The sequence below is a fragment of the Choristoneura fumiferana genome, chromosome 6 (genome assembly GCF_025370935.1).
Source record: "Choristoneura fumiferana chromosome 6, NRCan_CFum_1, whole genome shotgun sequence".
Lineage (NCBI taxonomy): Eukaryota > Metazoa > Arthropoda > Insecta > Lepidoptera > Tortricidae > Choristoneura > Choristoneura fumiferana.
The window spans coordinates 22024209-22046848 of NC_133477.1; the positions used below are offsets into that span (position 1 = coordinate 22024209).

At 37.0% G+C, this 22640-nt stretch overlaps 2 protein-coding genes across 2 annotated transcripts in view; both read right to left on the reverse strand.

Annotated features, from left to right (window-relative positions):
- Positions 1-6697, reverse strand: part of LOC141428767 (dynein axonemal heavy chain 10-like) — a 37533-nt gene extending 30836 nt beyond the window's left edge. The window contains exons 1-6 of the mRNA XM_074088773.1: positions 6382-6697; positions 5869-6036; positions 5498-5515; positions 2134-2262; positions 1996-2051; positions 345-575 (exon numbers count right to left, since the gene is read on the reverse strand). Coding sequence (XP_073944874.1) covers positions 345-575; positions 1996-2051; positions 2134-2262; positions 5498-5515; positions 5869-6036; positions 6382-6697 — 918 coding nt within the window. The remainder of the gene's footprint in view (positions 1-344; positions 576-1995; positions 2052-2133; positions 2263-5497; positions 5516-5868; positions 6037-6381) is intronic.
- Positions 6698-14507: 7810 nt separating this feature from the next.
- LOC141428768 (uncharacterized) lies at positions 14508-18621 on the reverse strand (the record flags this gene model as incomplete). The annotated part of the gene is made up of 3 exons (XM_074088774.1): positions 14508-15918; positions 17171-18084; positions 18438-18621. Coding segments are annotated over 3 exons (2490 nt in total), but the record flags the coding sequence as incomplete, so codon positions are not given.
- Positions 18622-22640: the final 4019 nt, after the last annotated feature.

Sequence of the window (22640 nt, forward strand, 5' to 3'; positions counted from 1 at the left end):
AACTAGTAAGTATAAGCGTCACAGGGACGGAACGACACGAACGTCGATTTTCGAATTTCGTAGTAGCCCCCCTGGTTTTAAGGAGCGTTTCCACCAATAGTATGCGAAGATGTCTTGCGAGGGATGTGTTTTTCACTAACCAATAGAAACTCTTCATTTCGACTCAGGAAGACTTACCTGTTCAATAGACTTTCAACAATACACCGTTCTCGTAAAGTTCTAATTAAGCTGTCGGTTCAGAAGTTAAAATACTTTTTTTTAATAGAAGCTACGACCAATAACCAAACGAGTTCAAAGTGTGACAAATGAGTTACCTCTTCTTTTCTTCTATTTCATAATCTTACCTCTTTTAGCTGTGCTCCGAGGCTCATGAGTATTTTACCAGAGGTGAGACCGACGAGAAAGTGTTCAGCCATGGTGGCCATGGTCATTTGATCGTTCTCGGCCAGCGGCACGCCCTCTGGCGTCTGCCGCACGAAGTATATATAGCGGCGGTTGCGGTTAGTTGCTTGGGGGGTGAAGGCGCCGAACAAGGGAATCAGTTTGGGGTACTTGATGATGCGGGGTACCGCTCTCTGGTGAGAGGGAATGTTATATAATTAATTGAATCAGGCGTTACTTTGCGGAGGTTCATATCAATGAACTTAAATAATTCCTCTGCTCACCCGCGACCATATGATAGCTAAGTTTATGCAAGATATGCGTGTTCATGCAGTTCCTCCAAACACAAAACACGCCTTTACAGGAAATAAATAAAAATTCAAGGCAGTTTTATAATTATGACGAATAAAATTTATTAATATGTTGTGGGTAGTTTTGTTTGTCAAAAAATATAGGTGGGTGGGTACTACGTTTATTGTGGTTTATTTTATTAGTCTAAGATCTGGTAGTATGGTGTACATGTTGCTCTGAAGATGAGCTCTAGTTGAGTTCGAAACGCGTCAGTGTATTGTGGTGGTGGTGATAGATGGGTTTGTGTTATTACTGTGTGTACGTGGAGGAACTGCATGAACACGCATATCTTGCATAAACTTAGCTATCATAAGGTCGCGGGTGAGCAAAGAAATTCTTTTAGTTCAGGGAATGTTATGTTATTATGACGATGTGATGCGTCCAAATGTGTCGTAATGGTCTTGGACGTATTTAAGTAGTGTAAATCGTCAATTACTGGCCACCTTTCAATAACTGGCCGACTTATACTAAAAATGAATTCTATTTAATAGAATTCATTTTAGTATAAGGTGGCCAGTTATTAAGGGTGACCATGTAATAAGTATGTTTATCCGTTGCCCTAGTACCAGTCCTCCACATCAGTGTGGTTGAAGAAATATAGGTATATTTTCTACAGCTTGTAGACAGCGATCTTATTCAATGAATTCTTGATATTTCGATGCATCTACCAGTGATATAGTATGATGAGGTTTAATCAATCCTTGGTTAAAGGGCATTTTTACTTTAAACGACGCAAAAAAAAATACTGGCACTTGAGGTATCCCATCTTAGGCCTCTAGGTTGGCAACACATCTGCGATCCCCAGGTGTCTAAGGGCGGTGGTAATCTCTTACCATCAGGAGACCCACTTGCTCGTTTGCCATCCAGTCGAATAAAAAAAAACTATTTTTTTTTCAGAATTGGGTAATCTTGGTTTCTCCGTACACAGAATCAAGAGCATTATTGATTTTGACGAAGAAAAAAAAACGTCCCCAATTTTCCATAAAAAATTTATGCGTCCATTTTGTAATGACCATATTATATAAACTAAATAGGAAGAAACTACATAAAAAAGTCACAAAAGTGACAAAAAAATAGGGACACTTTTTTTCTTTGTTTAAATCAATAGTAGGTACTTACTCATGATTCTGAGTTAGGAGAATCTAGAATTACCTAATTCTGAAAAAAAAAGATATGTTGCGTCATTTAAAGTAAAAATGCCCTAAAGTGGAATTCAAGTCGTGATTTTAGCTTAGTTATGAAAATTAATGTAAAAATTCTTACTATTATAGTGTAATATTCCAAGGTACCATCGATTTCAGGATCTACTTCTTCAGGAGCTGAAACATTTAAAAATTGATTAGTCTAGTTTTATTTTTAAATTATATGGGAAAACCTAAAATAATAAAAAGAATATCTTACGTGGCGGAAAGAAATAATTGTCTTCAGCGGTCAGAGGTCGCTCCTCTTCCTCTAGTTGGAAATCCATTGAAGCCTTCGTCAGATCAGGCTCGCTTTCCACCACGTCAGCAACCGCCGTCTCCTCTATATCTATGTTAATTTATAATATGAAATGAAATGGAATATTGTACACTCAAACTAGTTAGCTAAGGTCGTTTTTTCAAAGGATCGGTTTCCTGGCTGGCCGGATTAGGCGTTTGGAGGCCCCGGAGCAATGAAGGCATGCGAAAAAAGACTGCTTGAAAAAAAACGGATATTAACTACGTTATTTTTTTACAGCTACCCAGAATATTTCTTAAAAACCCCCCTCACCTCACCCCTGATAAGTGATAATTAATATGCCCCTAAGTGTGTAGGTACCATCAGCCAAATATGTGGTCTACCACCCTAAAGTTGATAATCGTTTGCATGTCATACAATAATAATGCCAATAGACGTGTTTGACAACTTGAAAGTTCAACTTTACATATTCATTTGATAGAAACTTGTTTAAAAATGGATTGATTATTTGGTGAATGGTATGTTAATTCATCAGAAATCGAGTCCTTCTATTCCATACTAACAGATGCAATAAAAAACCACTCGCACAATAATTTAATAGTAATGGGGGATTTCAATGCTCGAATAGGGGAAAGACGAGATGGAGAGGAAATTGTACTGGGTCCGTATTGCTCAGGAATAAGAACAAGGAATGGTGAAATGCTGATCCAATTAGCTTACGAAAACAACCTAAAAATACTGAACAGTTCATACAAAAATCGCGAGAACAATAGATGGACATGGATACATCCAGATGGCTACCATAAAAACGAAATAGACTACATTTTAACGAATAGAAGTCACAAGTTTCAAGACTGTAGAGTTATCAACAACGTTAATTTTAACAGTAACCACAGAATGGTAAGAGCCAAACTACAACTACAACAAACACTCAAGAAAAACCGACCCTTTATGATGAAGAAAATAAATAGCCTAACATTGGAAGATAGCGAAATATTAAAAGAAAAACTAGAACATTTCATAGAAAACACGAAAGATTACAATGTACAAAATAAATACAATAAATTTCAAGAACTCTTGTATACAAATAAAAGATGCAAACATGAAGGCAAAAACGAGAGATTAAAATGGATAAGAAACCGAACTAAAGAACTCATACAATCCAGAGCAGAATTAATATCAAAACCTGAGAAGTCAAAAATCATAAGAAAGGAAATAGCCAGAATAAGTAATAAAATTAAAGCGCAAATGAGAAAGGACCGTCAGATTTACAGATTGGAATTACTGGAAAAATGTATACAAGGAACTGGAGGTATCAAAAAAGCTACCAAAAAACTATTAGAGAAGCAAAACTGGATACCAAATTTAATAAATAAGAACCTCAAATGTGAAAAGCGTCGTACAGAAATTATGTCCATGGCTACTAGCTTTTTCAAGGAACTATATGAAAGAAAAAATACTACACAACCAACAATTTTAACAGGAGGAAGCGAAGTGCCGGACATAACCTCTGCTGAAATCAATAAAGCTCTAAAAACACAAAGAACAGATAAAGCCCCAGGATCGGACGGCATAACTAACGAGTTCCTTGTACTAAACAAAGACTATCTTATACCAATTCTCAAACACCTTTTTAATGAAGTACTGCATAGCGAAATAATACCCGACCAATGGACAACTTCGACTATAATACTCCTGCACAAAAAAGGGGATAAAAATAACATAAATAATTACAGACCCATCAGCTTATCGTCAAATGTGTACAAAATCTTCGCTAAAGTAATACTCTCCAGAATAACCAAGACCTTAGATGAAAGTCAGCCAAGAGAGCAGGCAGGATTTAGAAGCGGGTACTCAACCCTAGACCACATTTATGTTATCAAACAACTGTTTGAAAAAAGCAAAGAGTTCAACTTCACCTTCTATTGTTGTTTCGTAGACTACAGTAAAGCTTTCGACACAATAGAACATGAAACAATCTGGCAAGCACTGAAGAACCAAGGTGTCGAAAACAAATATATCAGAATACTAAGAAACATCTACGATAACAGCAAAGCTAAAATTAAATTAGAAGAAGAGGGAAACGAGATCCAAATAAATAGAGGAGTGCGCCAGGGCGATCCACTCTCTCCGAAACTTTTTACAGCGGTTCTAGAGGAAGTGTTTCGTCAGTTGGATTGGGAAAAATGTGGACTGTCCATTAATGGTGAGAACCTATCACACTTGAGATTTGCGGATGATCTGATAATCCTCTCGCCAACGAGTGAAGGCTTGCAGATGATGTTGAATGACCTGGATAGAGAAAGCCGCAAGGCAGGATTAGTCATGAACACACAGGAGACCAAAGCTATGACCAATGGGCAACAAGAACCTATCAAGATAGATAACAATGAAATTGAATATGTCAATGAATACATATACCTGGGTCAAATAATTTCTCCTTCAGACCTAACCATGAAAGAAATAGACAGACGCATTGGAAATGCCTGGAAGCAGTACTGGAGTTTGAAGGAAATTATGAAAAATAGTGAAACTAAAATAAATATTAAACGGAAACTTTTCGATACATGCATACTTCCTGTACTCACTTATGGGTGCCAAACATGGGCACTTACAAAAATACATATGAAAAAGCTAAAAACATGTCAGAACTCCATGGAAAGAAGTATGATAGGTAAAAAACTATCCGATAGAATAAAAATTGCTACCATTAAGAAACACACAAAAACAAAGGATGTCATAAAAACAATAAAAAAGCTTAAGTGGAAGTGGTCAGGCCATACAATTAGAGGAAGTGAAAAATGGTCAAAATTAGTCATGAATTGGTTCACAAGTCACAAGAAGAGGAAACGAGGTAGACCTTTTAGACGGTGGGTTGATGACATTAAAGCCGTTGCAGGTAGCACATGGACAAGAGTGGCCAATAATAGAGAAGAATGGCGACAGTTGGAGGAGGCCTTTGTCAATTAGTGGCATACAGACAGGGAGTCGATGCATAATAAAATTAGTAGTGAATGAGTGCACTGTATATTGTCTTACACTATAATATATAAAAGAAAAGAAAAAAATGTAACTTATTTAAACTGTCTGAATAAAGGCTATTATTATTATTATTATTTATGTTAATTCATGCTAATCCTGTAGTTGCCCGGTTCAGAAACAAAATGTATTGAACTTTGATGCATGTTTAATCCTTCTTCTCAGTATACATATAGGTAGGTACATTATAAACATGAAAATTACGGGATATACCTATTTTCTAAACACCAAAACATATTTTGGAGATATACGTACCTATTATACTTCTTTATATCAAAATCCTTACCATCATCAGGTTCCAATTCTGGAAAATAAATCAAATAATTCAATTAGACAAATCACAGAAAATCGAAAATTGAGTTAAAACAAGGTTTAGTCGAAATTGATATCTGAAGTTTGGTTTAATAAAACAAAAAAAAGTTTTTGATGCTTAATAGGTACAACCTTTTTATACTGATTGTACTTTTGTTGACTAAAACTGCATTGTCATTCAAATTATATTTCTGTACCGAATTACAAGTGAATGCCATTGATACCAGGAAGTAGTAAAAAAAAATTTTTTTTTTTAAATGACAGGTTACGATGTTACTTAGAAACAAGTCATATGAATTTTGCAAGTCAAATAAAAAGTCAAAGTTAAATAAAATATCTTCTTACCTTTCATGCTCTTCATGCTTTTAACGCTTTTCATACTCTTTACACTTTTCATACTTTTTGCCTCTAGCATGGTAGACTTTTCGGGTATGGGTTCCTCTTTTTTCCCCTTCTTCCCCTTTGGCTTCTTTTCCTTTGGTGGTGGAGGGGGGGGTGGAGGTGGAATGAGTCCTAATGATGTGTAAAGGAAATACTAACATATTAGCAAAAATCTGACACAGAGAGAAAGCTACATTTTATCTGAATTAAAATTTTGTTTGCCAGAATGCCTCTCTCCTAGACACATTAAAATTAAAATATGCACCTACATTTTTTCAGTTATGGAGGTGGGTTTTATTAGTGGTATAAAATTTAAAAATATAAAAAAGTTATGTTTAAGTTGAAATTTACAGTTTCAATTTTTTTTTTATCTATGTATGTATGTACCACTTATGACCATCATAGCTATTTTTACAAAATTTTAGCAGTTGACTGTTTCAACTAAGCACTAAAACAAAATAAATAATAATTTCTTACTCCATTCAGTAAACTCCTTATCCTCGTGAATGAGCTTGTCAACAATGATTTTAGCGACATAAAAAGTTTTTTTATCCAATTCTAAGTCTTCAGGCTGAATCGGTGCTGTTAGAAATGCAGAGAATTTCCTTCTCATTTCTTCATCATCAAACATTTGGTAGTACAGTTCCTTGTCATCCATACCAATGAAGGAAATGATACGGTCCCTGATCCATATAGATCGAGGGTCAGTTTGAATATTAATGAGATCCACATCTGGTACATTGCTGAGCTGTTCCGTTGATAACTGCTCAGGTATTTGCACCGGTGTGGCCATCCTAAAACATTTTTGTATACCAGTGTTACTAGATGGCGCTAGTATAAATACTTGGGCATAGAAAATTTATATAAACCTCTTTTCAGTCCGTAGTTAAAAGAGGTTTTATTCTTTTTTTTACTCCATGATAGTTGGTTGCATCATTTATTTGTCAATATTAATTAATCTCATATATAATTAGTTTGCTTAGTATTCAGTTAAAATCATGAATTTCCTTAATGATCACACTAAATTTTCCCAGTTTAAAAGAGAGCTGATGGCGAAATTAAAAGTAACCCAAATAATTTATATCTAATGAAAGTATACAAATCTGTATCACATGTCACATTAACAATGAAATAAATACTGTGCAAAAACCCTATGACTTAGTTTTAATGAATCTGCAACACTGATAATGAGGTATGGTGATCACTTATTAGTCTATCAAGTTTACCCTCATCAGCAATTGATTGTAAAAGCAAAACTTTGTGTGTGATTGTTCTTCCTAAACACTAAAACGGCTGGACAGATTTGTATGAAATTTGGTATGCAAATAGGTGGATATCTGAAATAACACACGGCATACATTTTATTCGGACATTCCCATTGGATCACGAGAAATCCCAAAATGTCAACAGCATATATTAGAGAAGAGGTTCCCAATATATTTTTTTCATAGACCACTTGCAGTTTTACTGTCGGTAGATCCTCTGCTGCTACAATACTACTATATTCCCAAAATATCCATTTTTTTCACGCCAACGTGGACCTTTTTGGACTGGATCACTGGACCACTTTGTAATTTTTGAGAATACCTACCTACTCACGGGAATTTTAGTCAAATCGGAATTTCAATGCAACTGGTGAACCTATTCTAATGGTTTATGCATGTCAAGCCGCCAGTAAAGACTAGTTTTCGATAAATTATAAGTTATTACCTGACCACGAATACCAAAGGAGTCGAATAGGAACTTTTAGAGTACCATGATTATTCACTTTACATTCACAAAACTCTGTATAACAATTACTACACTTTGTAACCTAATAGACTCAAAAACTAGTCTTACTTTACGGTCATATTACAATAACTTTTTATTATTTATCGATTACACAGTTATCCCTACTTTGGTAATAATAAACAATGGAAATCAGGGATACGTAAATAAGTCGGACTGTCATGGCAACAGTTGACAGCTTTTTGAATTTCTTGCGCCAGAAAAGAAAACACATGACAAGTGTTGCTAGGTGCTTAAATCACAGACCACAACACAAACGAGAGATACTTTTTTAATATTCATAATCTGTGTTTTTATCGAATCATTCTTAAAAACTGTTTACTTTTACAGGTAGTGCGCCTCTAATAAAATGGCCGCAAAGTAAAAGTTAAGTAGTTTAGAACAATGTAGGTTAAAAAAAGCGCGGGAAACGTTCGGTCGTTTGGTTGTGTTTTGTAATTGTTTTTGAAAATATTGTGAAAATTGATTTTTTAGCTGACAAGAGTTGATTATTCGGGTATTGTAAATAATAGTACAAGTATTCTATGTAAATTTGTATATTTTTTGTAAGTTATAGTGTATATACTGGACATATAAGGGTAAGTTTTTTGTAATCTTTGTACTTCAGGTAACTCCTTATGGAGTTACCTGAAGACCCAGGGGGGACTGCCCCAGACATAGGACATAATGTGACCATTGTAGATGGATCTAGCACTGATGGCTCTTGTAGCCAGGATAATATTAATAGGAGGAAACGACACTCTGTAAAAACATGTCGCCATTGCAACAAAAAAAGGTCGAGACAACGTCATGGCGAGCCTTTGATAATAAAAGAGGACGATTGTGTTTGCAATGTTGATGATAGCCGTCAAAGAATGCATAGTATATTTGCAAAACCAGCCCCCAAGCCACAGTCACATCACACCATTTCTACAGCTGATAGTATGCCTGCTACTGTTAACGATTCAGTACCACCTCAATTATTGTCAAACTCTAACTCCACATCTACAGCTCCCCAACCAGTAGGCAGACTGATGTACCAGAAATCAGATGTGGCACCTTTTAATGTTCATGTACAGCGAATGCAAACCTCGGAAAATGATAATGTGTCTCTACATCCTGTAGTGTTTGGGAAGTTCCTAAGGAAAAATAATGTATCTCAAATCGTAAATGGGAGCTTGAAACGCATTGGAAGAAATAGAGTGACTATTTCTTTCAGTGATTTTCAGGCTGCCAATAACTTCTTGACCAACCCCGCCTTGTCAGCATCAAACTACAAGACTTTTATCCCGACTTTCTCTGTCACCCGGTTGGGAATTGTACGAGGAGTTCCCTCCGAGTGGTCAGAGGAAGAAATCTTAGAAAATATATCTGTTCCCATAGGCTGTGGACCGATATTAAAAGTAAGACGGCTGAAAAGGAAAGTTATAGAGTCAGGTGTTAATGAGTTAAAACCCACAGAGTCGGTGGTACTTACCTTTGATGGCCAAGTTTTACCTAAACGCATATTCATGTGCTATGCAGCACTACCTGTAGACCTATACATTTATCCTACTATACAATGCTACAACTGTTGTCGCTTTGGGCATGTCAGAGGTCAGTGCCGCTCAACTCCCAGATGTTACAAATGTGGTCAGGGACATACTGGAGAAAAATGTGAAGTTGATGATGAGCATATAAGATGTTGTCTGTGCAAAGGTTCTCACCTAGCTACTGATAAAAAATGTTTAGAATTTGAGAGACAAAGAAATATAAAGGAGACCATGGCTAAAAGCTGTGTGTCATATTTTGAAGCTAATAAACAACACCCACCTATTTCAAAAATTTCGTATGCTGATGCATTGCTGAGTAATAATCCTAATGGAACAGAAAAGGATTACTCACACACTAGTCCAACTACATCATACTCACACTCTAGCCCAACTACATCTTATAAGAAAACTATCTTTATGAAACCTCGCTCCCCACCTCAACCTAGATCTAAAGGATATGATGTGGCAGCGCATAATGCCTTGACAAGGGATTATGACATGCCTGTCACTAACAAAAATATTTATAAATCTAATGAGTCCACTCAATCTGTGAAAGAAATAATTCTATTGATCATTAAGTTACTGTCCCAATCTGGATTGGGTAGTAGTATCTCACCGTCCCACGCTGCCCCTATTATGAATTTTTTCACTCAACTCTTAACCGATAATGAACAGCCAATTTCAAATCCTTCAATGGAACTGTAGAAGTATAATACCAAAGAAAGCTGATTTACTCTATTTAATAAATAAATTTAATTTAAAAATTATAGCCTTGCAAGAAACTTGGTTAAAGCCTTCATCCAATTTCAGGATATCAGGATTTTCCTGTATAAGAGAGGACCGCTCTGATGGATATGCCGGTGTTGCTTTGCTTGTAAAGCATGGCATTCCTTATTCACATATTCCCTTCCTGCTCATAACAATGATATATCTATAATTGCTGTTTCCGTTAATAATATCTGTTTTGTCTCATTATATATCCCTCATCCTTCTTCAACTATTTATAATGAAGTAAATCACTTATTGACACTGCTTCCGAAGCCTCTTATTCTTCTTGGAGATTGGAATGCCCAACATCAATCTTGGGGTAGTTCCACCACCAATTCCTATGGTAATCTAGTCATTGATATGATGGACTCCCATAATCTTTGCATCCTAAATGATGGTTCTCCCACCCGACGAACTGCACCTGGAGAGGGAATAAGTTGCCCAGATGTTTCTATTTGTAGCCCAAACTTATTTTCTTCTTTATCCTGGAAGGCCTCTCCTCTTTCATTTGGAAGTGATCATTTCACTATTCTTTTGTCATTTCCGTTTAATAACTCTCCTACCCCAAAGCGTCCTCCTCGTTTAAAGTACAATTTAAGTAACGCCAACTGGGATACATTCAAGGAACATCTTGATCAAAAAATTTCCTCTCTTCCTTCAATAGAACACAGCGACGAAGCCACATGTGCAGCCGCTCTGGCAAAGATAATGGTCGAGACTGCTGATAATGTTTTTCCAGTGAAAAAAGTAGGAGGAAACAACATTCCTTCTCCACCATGGTGGGATTCGGAATGCTCTACAGCGGCCAAAGGGCGTAAGGAGGCTGAACTTGCTTATAGAGAATCTAGTACCAATGAAAACTTCGATATTGTTTTGGACGCAATAGACAAGGCAAAAAAGCTTTTTAAAAAAAAGAAGTTTGAAGGTTGGAGAAACTTTTGTTTATCTGTATCTCCTAATACAAACCCTTCTGTGGTTTGGAATAATATTAAAAGATTTCGATCTGCTTTTAAAGAAGACTGTTCCTCCAACCTTCCTTCTTCACTAACAGATGAATTTCTGGATAAACTCGCTCCTCCCACTGTTCCTGAGTTTATCCCTTTATCTCCAGTGTTGGACCTGAGCGGGCTTAATGGCCCATTCACTCTACTAGAACTCAAAGGAGCCATTTCTAAAACCAAAGATTCAGCTCCTGGACCAGATGGTATACCATATTCTTTCTTTATCCATTTAAATGATATAACTCTTCTTTACTTTTTAAAATTAATTAACAAAATAATGATTTCTGGCGAGATTCCCGAGGCTTGGAAATGTCAAGATGTTTTGCCTTTCCTTAAACCAAATAAGGATCCTTTTGATGTCTCTTCTTATCGGCCTATAGCTCTGTCCACTGTCCTAATGAAACTTACGGAACATCTGGTCAAAAATCGCCTGGAGTGGTTTATTGAAACTAACAATATACTTAGCCAGAACCAATTTGGCTTTAGGCGGGGCAGAGGTACCATTGATAATATAGGTGTTCTTATCACGGACATTAGACAAGCATTTTCCGATGGCAATACTCTGATTGCAGCATTTATGGACATTTCAGCAGCGTACGATAATGTCATTGTTTCTCACCTTCATAAAAAACTTAAAAATCTTAAAGTACCACTTTTGCTCTCCAATTTTATTATAAATATGTTATCAGGAAGGTGTATTAATCTTACTGTAAATGACACTAAGAAATCTAGGCTTTTGTGGAGAGGGTTACCTCAGGGCTCGGTTTTAAGCCCATTACTCTACAACATATACAGCCATGACCTAGAAGATTCTTTAGGTACAGAGGTTAAAGTTCTGCAATATGCCGACGACTTGCTTGTGTATAGCTCACATCGAAATGCTGAAATGGCTTCAGCTTACTTAAATAAATCCCTTATCCACCTGAAAAGCTGGCTGGATGACAATGGCCTTGAGATTTCCTACTCTAAGAGCGTCGTGGTTCCTTTCGCCAGGACAAGGGTACCGCCTGTGGTATCTGTCAAGTTTGATTGCCACCCCATTCCAACGAAAAGCTTTACACGTTTCCTTGGTGTTGTGTTGGATTATAAGCTTACAGGAGTTCCCCACTGCGACCATATTGTAACTAAATGCGAACGACTTTTAAACATGATACGATGCCTTACAGGTGTCTGGTGGGGTGCCCATCCATTTTCGCTTAGACTCCTATACAACGCTTTGATTAGAAGTAGTATCGATTATGGCACATTCTTATTAATCCCGGGACAAGTTAATGGCTTTAAACGGATAGATGCTGTCCAGTCCAAAGCTCTACGCCTGATCTGTGGTGCAATGAAATCAAGCCCTATAAATTGCCTACAAGTCGAATGTGTGGAACCACCCTTACATTTAAGGCGTCAATATTTGTCAGATAAGTTTTTATTTCGCTGCTTTCAAAATTCCAATCATCCCCTACGATCAAGCCTTCCACTATTAAATAACTCTTTGACTTCATCTAACTATTGGTCGAATAAAATAACTCCGTGCCTACTAAAAAGTTATCAAAGGTACATGTCCATACAATCTCCAACCTATCACTATCCTGAATATCCCCTTTTCTGTGATAATTTTTCTGCTCTTACTTTATCTCCTGATGTTCATCTCAATTTAGGAGTAACTAAAAATGATATGGATCCCAACGTTAATTTTAATTCAATTAAAGACGATCGGTGGCATAGCTGGCATCATATATACTCTGATTCTTCCAAGCATGCGTCTTTTGGCCATGTGGGGGTTGGGGTGTACCATTCCCAATACAAAATTATTCAGAAAATAAAACTCCCTCCTGAAACGTCAGTATTTACGGGAGAATGCTTTGGATTACTTAAAGCCGTAGAATATATCTTACTTGCCCAACTCAGAAAAACTTTAATTATAACGGATTCAAAAAGTGCTCTTCAAGCTCTTAGTAAATTCCCATTTAATTGCAAATTAATATTCCCTGTCATAATTAAATTAAGAACTCTCCTTGCCAAGTGTTCTGATTTGGGATACTCAGTGTCTTTTGGTTGGGTTCCAAGTCACTGTGACATCTCCGGCAATGTAATTGCTGACCGGCTAGCCAATGAAGCTGTTAAAGATGGTGATCTATTTCCATATAGGAATTACAGTCATGACCTGGCTGCTCTAGCTGGTTCATCTCTTAGAGAGAACTGGAGAGAGAAGTGGATTGAAAGTTGCCAGATCAAGGGCAAACATTATTATTCTATTCAACCTAGTATTCCGTCTAAACCTTGGTTTGGCAAAACTAAGTTTGGTAAGAGAGCCACCTGCTGCCTTATTCGTATGAGACTGGGTCATGTTTGTACTCCCGACAATCTTGCTAAATTTAAACTGGTGGAGTCTGGTGTTTGTGAGTGTGGCTTGGGCATTGCAGACACAAATCACATATTTCTCTCGTGTCCTCTCCATGACAACTCCTTCCTTTATGAAGAACTTATATCCTACAAAGTCCCATTACCTACATCCATCTCTGTCCTTTTAGCCTCTAATGACTTAACTATATATAACTTATTGAACATATTTATAAATAATAATGATATTAAAATTTAAATATGTATTCCTCAACTCTCTAAATTTAATTTATTATATATATATTATCTTTGTTCCTTTCGCTTAATCCCATATAATCTTCTCCTGTAGACTTCCGTATTCAAAATTCCGTATTTTCCGTTGATTTCGTTTCCTTACCTTTACGCGTCTGTGGCGGATGCGCAAACCGCGCGAGCCAACAAAAAAAAAAAAAAAAAAAAAAAAAAAGGTTTAATAGGCCTCGCACCTGCAGGGCTAAGTACTACGAAACTCGAAACTGAAGTTCGTATCGTATCGTCCCTCTGACACTTATACTATTTAATACAAAGCAAGAGGAAACGGTACGATACGAACTTCGAGTTTAGAGTTTCGTAGTAGACCTGCTGTGCGTGAATGCAAACTCCTTGGTTGGAATGTTTTTCGTATTGGCAACTTTGGGTGAAGCGTTTTTACATTCTCTAAGAAAAAGAGGATTCCCCGTTTTACTTGTATGGGAAACAATAATGTACAACTCGGAATGTACGCGCAATAATCTACGACTGATAATCCGAAGCATTATTGGCATTATTGCTTCCGATTATCATGCCGTACAATATCATGGGCGCGCATTGTCAGGGCCAGGGCGTACCTACAATATTGCGCGCGCTGTACGTAGTGATAATGTACGACGTGTTAATTTGATTTAAATAGACTAGTATTACTTATTCTGTGGTTTTACCAAGGTTTTTCCTCTGCCGCTGGATATTTGCCGCAGGTTTCAGCAATAAGATGAAAAACATTGAAACAAAAATATTTTATGATTATTTATTTAAGGTACTTAGGTATTACATGCAGTTGCCACAGTAACTTACATTTAGATTACTTACAATTAGTTAATTATAATTTATCTTTTATTTACATTTAACATTAATTAGGTCGCAAAAATATTCTAGGCATCCTATGCATTAAATTTATGAAGTCTTTTAATTATAATTACAATTCAATTTCAATAACCGTATTGTCTTTTTGGATATCCGTTTCCGTTATTACTATCGTCGAACTTTTCTAGTCTAGAATTAAAATTATGGTTCTGTATAAGTCGTTGCCTCATGTCCAAAAATCCTATGGAACCTTGAGGAGCAGAATATGAGGAAGGTCCGTCGTAAATAGCATTTAGTTTTCTTTGACTAACTAATTGCGTTGACGAAGGATGATCAACGGAAAATTCGACATTGGTAGTCAAAACATCATTTCTACGATTAGGGTTTTGAATTTGATAACCTGCATTATTATTTGTATTATCATTATCAGTCTTAGGACTTCCAAATTCGTTTAATTTAAAAGCATTAAGGATTTTCTCTTGCTCCTTTTCATCATCCAGTTGGTAACTGACTGAGGGTATAAATTGGAACGACGATACAAAATTATTATTGCTTTGTACCAATTTGGCATTTTGATTGTTACCATTATTTGACTGTAATTTTCCATTAGTTTGATCGTTCTTCGTCACAACATTATTATTGTCTAACTTTGTGTACACGTAGTAAGATTGATCTTTCTTGTACGTTAAAACTTTATTTTTCTCTAGGGGATGTGGTATCGTTCCGATGATGTTGTCCTGCAGTTGAGCTGATATGCCTTCATTGTTTAGAAAGTTATTTTCAAATGCTTGAGAGCTTTCTTGACTATTATAGTTATTTTCGCCAGGGGCGAATTGCAGTTTTGCTGGGCTCGGCAGGGGCAAGCTGTGTGACTTAACTATTTCGACTTCTGCACTGGATTGTTTCGCTTCATTGTTATTTGAATTTGAATTTTGAGTAGATCCACGAAGGTGATCCGCTTCGCTGTATTTGTTGCCTACATTGGTTGGCTGTATTAATTTAGCCGGGCTCTGCTGATTGTAAATTTGGCTGGTGACTTCTGGAACTGGCAACTGGTAAAATTGCCCGCTGTATATTTGGTTCTGATTAGCTATAAGTGGCCTATAACCATTTCCGAATTGAAATTGTGATGAGTAGAAGCTACCTGATTGTTGTGGCGGTGAGTTGTACTGAGCATTCTGCTCTGTGCTAGGTATGACGTTGTTAGTATATTGCGAGTTTTGGAACTGGGTAGCTCCGTTTGTTGTGGTCGTCTGGGATGTGGTAACAATTTTGCCACTGGCAAAGTTGTTGCCATTTTGGTTGTTAACAGTTTGGATATTGCCATTTTGATTGTTTCCAGAATACTGGGATGAGGTGAGCTGTGATATTTGGTTGGTGATGCGAGATAGCTCGTCGTTGTTGACATTTTGGAATTGTGACTGGGTTGCCGTATTTGACTGAACGTTCTGCTGTGCTATGTTGTTGTACTCTTTGGCTACATTGATAGAGTTAGCCAGTAAAGAGAACACCAATGCCTGTGAATCAGAAAGTGAAGTATTTTTATCAGCTATTAATTTACCTATGGGTATAAACGTAGGGGTGGTACTAGTAGCTAACTGGTTCGTTAAAACTAAATAGTTGCTGCTACCTGTGTTAAGGATTTCCAACCTGTCAAAATTGCTGTCATTGCGGCTTTTGAATAGATAAGATGCCACCTTTTCAGGAATTGATATTTTAAGAGAAACAGTTCTTTCTATTGTACTTGGCAAAGTAGGTTCTTTGAAAAATGGAAGGTTAGAAATCTGGTTCGTAATTTGACTATCTTTAAAACTTTCAAGTGGTGGTTCCAAGTTTATAGAAGGACTTTGAGTGAGACGAGAACTTTGGGAAATATCCGGCAATGAAGACGGTGTTAAACTTTCTCTACTACCTGTATCTGCTGGTAAGTAGGTGTCATCAGGATAATCGACGGAATTAATATCTTGTTGTAGACGACCAAATTGTTCGTTTGAAGTAGATTTCAAAACTTTACTTGTATCTTTAACAATGTCATTAACTGTAATGTCGAGTTTTTCCCTTTGTTAGAATATCGGCAAAAGTTAAATTGTTATGGTTAGCATTAATACGAGAATGTTTTGTAAGAGTGAATGTCGGCTTGTTGGAATTTTCTTTAGTAGGCGCTACATAGACCGGTGAAGGAGAGGTAGGAGAAGCTTGGAGCTGTGCACTTTGAGAGAAAGGTGCTTGTAGTTTTGCATTGGGGGATAAATATTGTCTAGAAATAACTATAGGAGAAGGTTGTGAGGGAGGCAAGTACAGCCTTGCTAATGGATTTAACGTAGTTGGAGGCAAGTATATGCGAGTAGCTTTTGTCGGCTCTACTGTGCTCGGTGTCTGGTATAATCTAGCAACAGTTGGAGCTGGCGTCGTAGGGGAGATATACACTCTTGGAAGTTCTCTTACTGTTGAAATTTGTTCAACTGTTGGCCTATTATACACATACGGAGTTTCTTCGGTCTCTAACCTTTCTGTAGGTGAAGGTGTAGTGGGTCTATTATATATGTAAGGAGTGCTGTCATCTACTTGTTTTTCATTGGTATTTTCAGTAGGTCGGTTATAAGTGTATGGAGTCGGCTCTACAATTAATTTCGCCGATTTGGATGGTTTTACGATCCATGTTTTGAATACTATTCGGGATTTAGGATTACCGGTTTTAGGTTCTTGGACTATTCTGTTAAAGGTTAGTGTTTTTGTTATGACAGTAGAAGGAACGTTTGTGCTTCTTACCAGATTTTCTTTAGCTTCGTTGCCAATTTGTCCAGTGATGTCACTTGAAAATTGTGGTAGTGTTGCTGCAGTGTATGGTTGTTTTTCTTGATTGGAGTTATAGTTGTATTGTTGTCTTGATAGTGAAATTCCAAATTCAGTTTGTTTCCCACTGTTCCATTGCACGGGACTTTTGTTCTCAGTGTTTTGTCCGAGTTGTCCATTTGTTTGTGTTCTTTGATTGTTGAAGTTTTGTGGGTTATAAGTAGTAGGTGCTGTATTTAATTGTGTTTGGCGAAGTGTGTTCGTACTAATAGTGGGCTGAACTAGACGGCCAAATTGATTTCCTGATTGGGAGTTCTGTCTATTTACTTGAGAGTACTGGCCATTTTGCCTCTGTCTCTGGAACACTTCGGCATCTGACTGTGTCGACTGTGTATTAATTGATGCTGGTACATACGAGGGGCTTGGAGTTGAGGCAGCAAACGACGTATCTCTAGGAATAAAATTATTCTGACCGTAATTTTGCTGTATGACCTTCGGAGGGATAAATACGTTATTGGGAGTTCTGTCAACATTAACCATTAGAGCACTGTTCGGAAACAGTTGTCCTGAAGGTGGCTTATAGTCCTGCATGACAACGAGGTTGCTCTTCATGGTGCTTTTATCGTAAGGGTTTCTCATAGGATGCGTGAGCATCTTTTTAATGTCCTTCATGAGTTGTGGACCGAGTTTGAGATTCCCGAACTTTTCGCTGTTGTTATTGAAGAATTGTTGGGAGGTGCCGCAGTTAACGTTCATCCACCAATCGCAGACAAACACTGCTTGATTGAAGAGTGTTCCGTTGGGGCAGAGGAAAGACTGGAACCCGTAGGTGGAGCCTGCTGTGCACACCCTAAAAGCCTGGCAGTTCGTCTCGAGATCAGCGTAATAGCCTGTAATAACGGAAAAGAAAAAGTGTTAGGCTAATACTAAAAATCTAGACGTTGATTGAAAGGGGACGACAAGTTATCCCGACCCCAGCTGATAGGTTTATAGAATTTCAAGCGAGCATTGTTTAGATTTATTTATTTATTAAAATTACATTTGTACCCTTACAGCTAAAGCCGAACCAGCACAAACTTTCAATAATCTTGGTGAGTTACGATATCTTCGATATCACTGTTTACTATTTGCGACCCACAACTAATGGCTTATCATATTTTAAATCTTTCAAATTGGATTGGATAGTATACTGGATGGATGCTTAATGTCCGTGTAAGCCATGTTAGAAGAAAGGTGACTTTACCTGGTTCTCTACCAGCGCAGGAAAACGACGTCCGGGGTATGTTACCCAGCGTGGGGTAGTCGTTCCCAGGTTGTCCAGGGACAGCAAGCCGGATGTCCCAGCCTCGCCCGTTGTGGTCCTGGCGAGGGGCACGGCCGCTCTGGCCGCCCGCCCAGGATATCAAGCAAACTGGAGAATAAAACAACTGAATTTAGTCTCTCTACTACACACAAAATCTATATAGTAAAAAAGTAACGTTACTGATTGACTTGGAAATTGGTACAATTTTTTTTTTTTTGCGCTTTGTTAAAAATAATTCTTACATTTTAAATTTTTACATCTACTTTGAAGATCAAGTACCTATAAATGCGCCTAAAAACGAAAATAAAATTCGAAATGATGATGAACAGTTTTTTTTATTTTATTTTTTTATTTAGCCCTTTGAACTGGGTGAGAGCTGATCTGATCTTTAGACTTTGTTGAATTTTATGTAGGTTGAAGTTGTCATAGGATGTCTCTCAACTCAGTTATTTAATTAATAAATAAGTCTCAAATCTCTTGCTTAATCTTAGATCAAAGGTATTAACTATTATCTATTACACATAGAAATAAATAATTCAAAACCTTTTCTAACATCCAAATTATTAATGCAAACTTGAAGATTTAATAGAACAGTTTTAGCGAACGTATAAACACGCACCTTTAAAATTACATCACGTTTATTATCCTGATAGCAACCAAATTTGCTTCTATGAAGCATCATCTAATTACAACGCTATCACGCCAGATAAGATTATGCAGCTGCAGGCACTGATGTAGCTGCAGGCATGAATAATTGCTGTGATACCTACCTTTGTTTACAAATAGGTATAATAGGTATAATAGGTTGGCTCGTTTATACGAATTACGGCTTACCGAGCGGTTTACTAACAAAAGTACCGCAGAATAAATCCCTATTTAATATTAAAAAAGGCCTTTTAAATTGGTTCGAAGTATTTCAGCAAATGATTACTTTGAATAAACACCCCTGTAAAGATTTCTCATTGGAATTTTTGATTCAAAACGTATTCACATCTTTGAAGCAGTATAAGTCCAGTCCTTCGAACATCGACCTTAAGTCCTATAGCTGAGAGTTGATAAGTATCGGAATATTTACTATTATGACGGGCGTCGCTTTTCGGTGCGCGAACTAAAGTTTCGTGGCACCAGGAGTTCAGTTCTTGTCAAACGTCCGGCCGTCCGGCCCAGCCATTTTGCTATTTTGATTTAGTATGGGCTTCGAGTGAGTCGTTTGTTCGCGCGTTGTCTTCTTTTTTATACAATAGCTCTATAAAATTGTTGTTTTGTCGTCAAAAGCAGTCAATAAATTCAGGTTTGTGATGTGCACTTTGGTAGTGAACATATCTGTTTCCGGTCACTACCCCCTGACTTAGTCACTGTTAATTAACTTCATTTTTCTCACACCAGGTTTATATGACGCGGTTTAAAAGGCACGCAGACTTGACGCAGTTTCTTCAACGACACTGTTGCAATCTCAAGTAAACAGATAATATTGAATTCTCATAGCTTTTTGCCACTTTGAGAGTAATCAGACAGAGTACAAAACCACGTCAATGGGGCCGGGTGTTTGGTCCCACCACTGTGCCTTTATGAATTGTCTTGCTCCATAGGATAGGACAGGTTTGGATCGAAGAGACACATATCATTGTCTCGCTTAATAACTGTCATTAGTTTAGCTTGCTTTGGGTATTTGAATATTGTTAGTTCGAGCGATGTTTGCTAATATTTCATTTTTATATGCATATTGTGAGTATTCTATAGTTTCATGCAAATAAATATCACACAAAAGATAATGCACCAATGTAAAGCTAAAGTTCATATTTCTATTTCAACGGAAAGTACCCTGAGTAAAGTAAATAGGTTTAGTAGGTACCGTACAGTTTTTGTATGAAAGTAGGTACGTTAAAAAAAATGGTATAGATCTTTTGATCGCATGCCTTAGAATGTCTGATTAAATTTACTGTCTTCATATCATTAAGTTTATTCACTTTGTAAAGTATGAAATGAATTTTTAAAAATTCAAGTCAATCCTACCCTGGAAATTGATAAAACTCGACTTCCAAAATTTGACCCAATTAACCGACAAGTTAAATAAACCTAGTAGTAGTAAAAGCTTTCAACAGCGCCAGGTAAAATTATATTGCCGCTAACTTTGAAAAAATCTCGTATCTCACTCAAACAAAACGTCAAAAAATTGACCCTTGAAATAATGCTCATAAAGATCAATCAGAAAAAGTATCGATTTTGAGGTACGAGCTTTTTTATGCAGATTTTGAAGATCTATATTGTTAATCGTATAATCATTCTAATTTCAAATAAAATGATTAGAACAAGATTACATCACCACGTGTGATAGACCGGTGAATAAGAAATCAAAGAATTTCATTGAGCGCAGTCCAGTTGCGTTACAAAGTGATAAAATGTATTTACTTGCATATTCATTTATATCGGAGATTTCGGAAATGGCTTCAACTAAGAGTGTTTCGTCGAATTGCCATGAGGGGGCTGTCGGGAGCGAAACATCAATCGAGCTTGGTAATATCTATCTCTGGAAAAACGCGTGTTTTCGAGTTGTAAAGGTTCTGTAAAGGGTCACCAATATGGTCGTTCAGCGGTATAGAGCTGGATTTGTGAAATATTATTGTCTTGACCAGAGTATATTGTCTTAACCTAAGACATCCTTTTTTCCGTGCGTTTTTAAGAAATTAAACTTTAAAAAGGCAACGTTGGGTTTTTTTTTTAACTTTTACATGCTTTTACTAAATTTTGCTTCACGAAATTAGATCTGAGGGCTACTACGAAATTTAAAAATCGAAGTTCGTATCGTACCGTCCCTCTCACTCTTGTATTTAATAACATAAGCGTAAGCGGGACGGCAAGAGACGAATTTAGAATTTTGCACTTCGTTCGTAGTAGGTATTGGTAGGTACGTGTGATTCGCACTCGAAGGGTTTCATTTCATACCAGCACACAATTATTATTTTAAGTTTGAGCAAAAAAATAACTTACAATGCAGTCAATCTCAAGTGCTAAAGTTAGTTCAACATTGTTCCTACTAGTAGCTAGTGATAATTCTTTTCCAATTAGGTCAAGCGTCAAACGAAGTAACGTGTCTCTTATTTTTAAAATGAATATCGATTATCGATATACCTATGGAGAGTGGAGAGCAAAGGAAATTAACTCATCGTTCTGATCACATTATATGGCATCCATGGTCAGAAGTACCCCGAAGTTTAGAGTATCACGGTCCTTTAGCCGAGCGCTCCTATTGAAAAATTTACGATTTCGGCGGTTTTTTTATTTTTATTATTTGACTGGAAAGCAAACGAGCAAGCGGGTCTCTTGATGGTAAGAGATCACCACAATTATGACATTAACATTATGAATTTCAAAAATTATGCGAGTTTAGATCCGTACCGTAGGCCTAACTAACCTACCTATAATCCCGAAAAACATTTACAGGGGTGTTATGAATCATCTGTTGAAATATTCCAGCACAATTTGAAGGCACCAAAAAAATTAAAAAGTGTTTATTCCAATAGGTATCTTTTTACAGATGAGTTACAACTAAGGGTCTTGTGTCATTCACTATTAATTACTACAAGTCGTACAGAGAAGAAGCAGACCTACGAGACGAGTAAAGAAGACCGAGTAAATATTAGTGGTATTTAGAGACTCTTGACTTATAAACATTCTAATGGTCCTCCCGCTGTTTAAAAACACTATGAACTCACCGAACCTGTGCCCCCAGTCCCCACGCCTAATCTAGTCCACTAGTTACCTAAGCCTGACATTGTCCACTTTCTATCATAGTTCACGACCCATCGGAACAACAGGCCTATTTTGTTATTGTAATTTATTCCGATTTCTTATGAAACCACCAACGTGATTCGGAAAGGAGTATAGTTTGCGAAAACATCTATAGATAGAAGTTTCATCATAATAATCAATGGCAAGACTAGATATTTCTAGCAGAAGAAAAATCAAGTTGCATTACAATTGCGAGGGCACAAAAAACCAACGAGTTTGTAGTGGTCAATCGAGCGGTGCCATGGAATGTAACTAGCACGATTTTTCTTGCCAGGCAAAACTGGGCTTAAGCCTTCTCCAATACTCTGCTTCACCATTGATTGCCTTTGCTCCCCACAATTTATTATTGCCAGT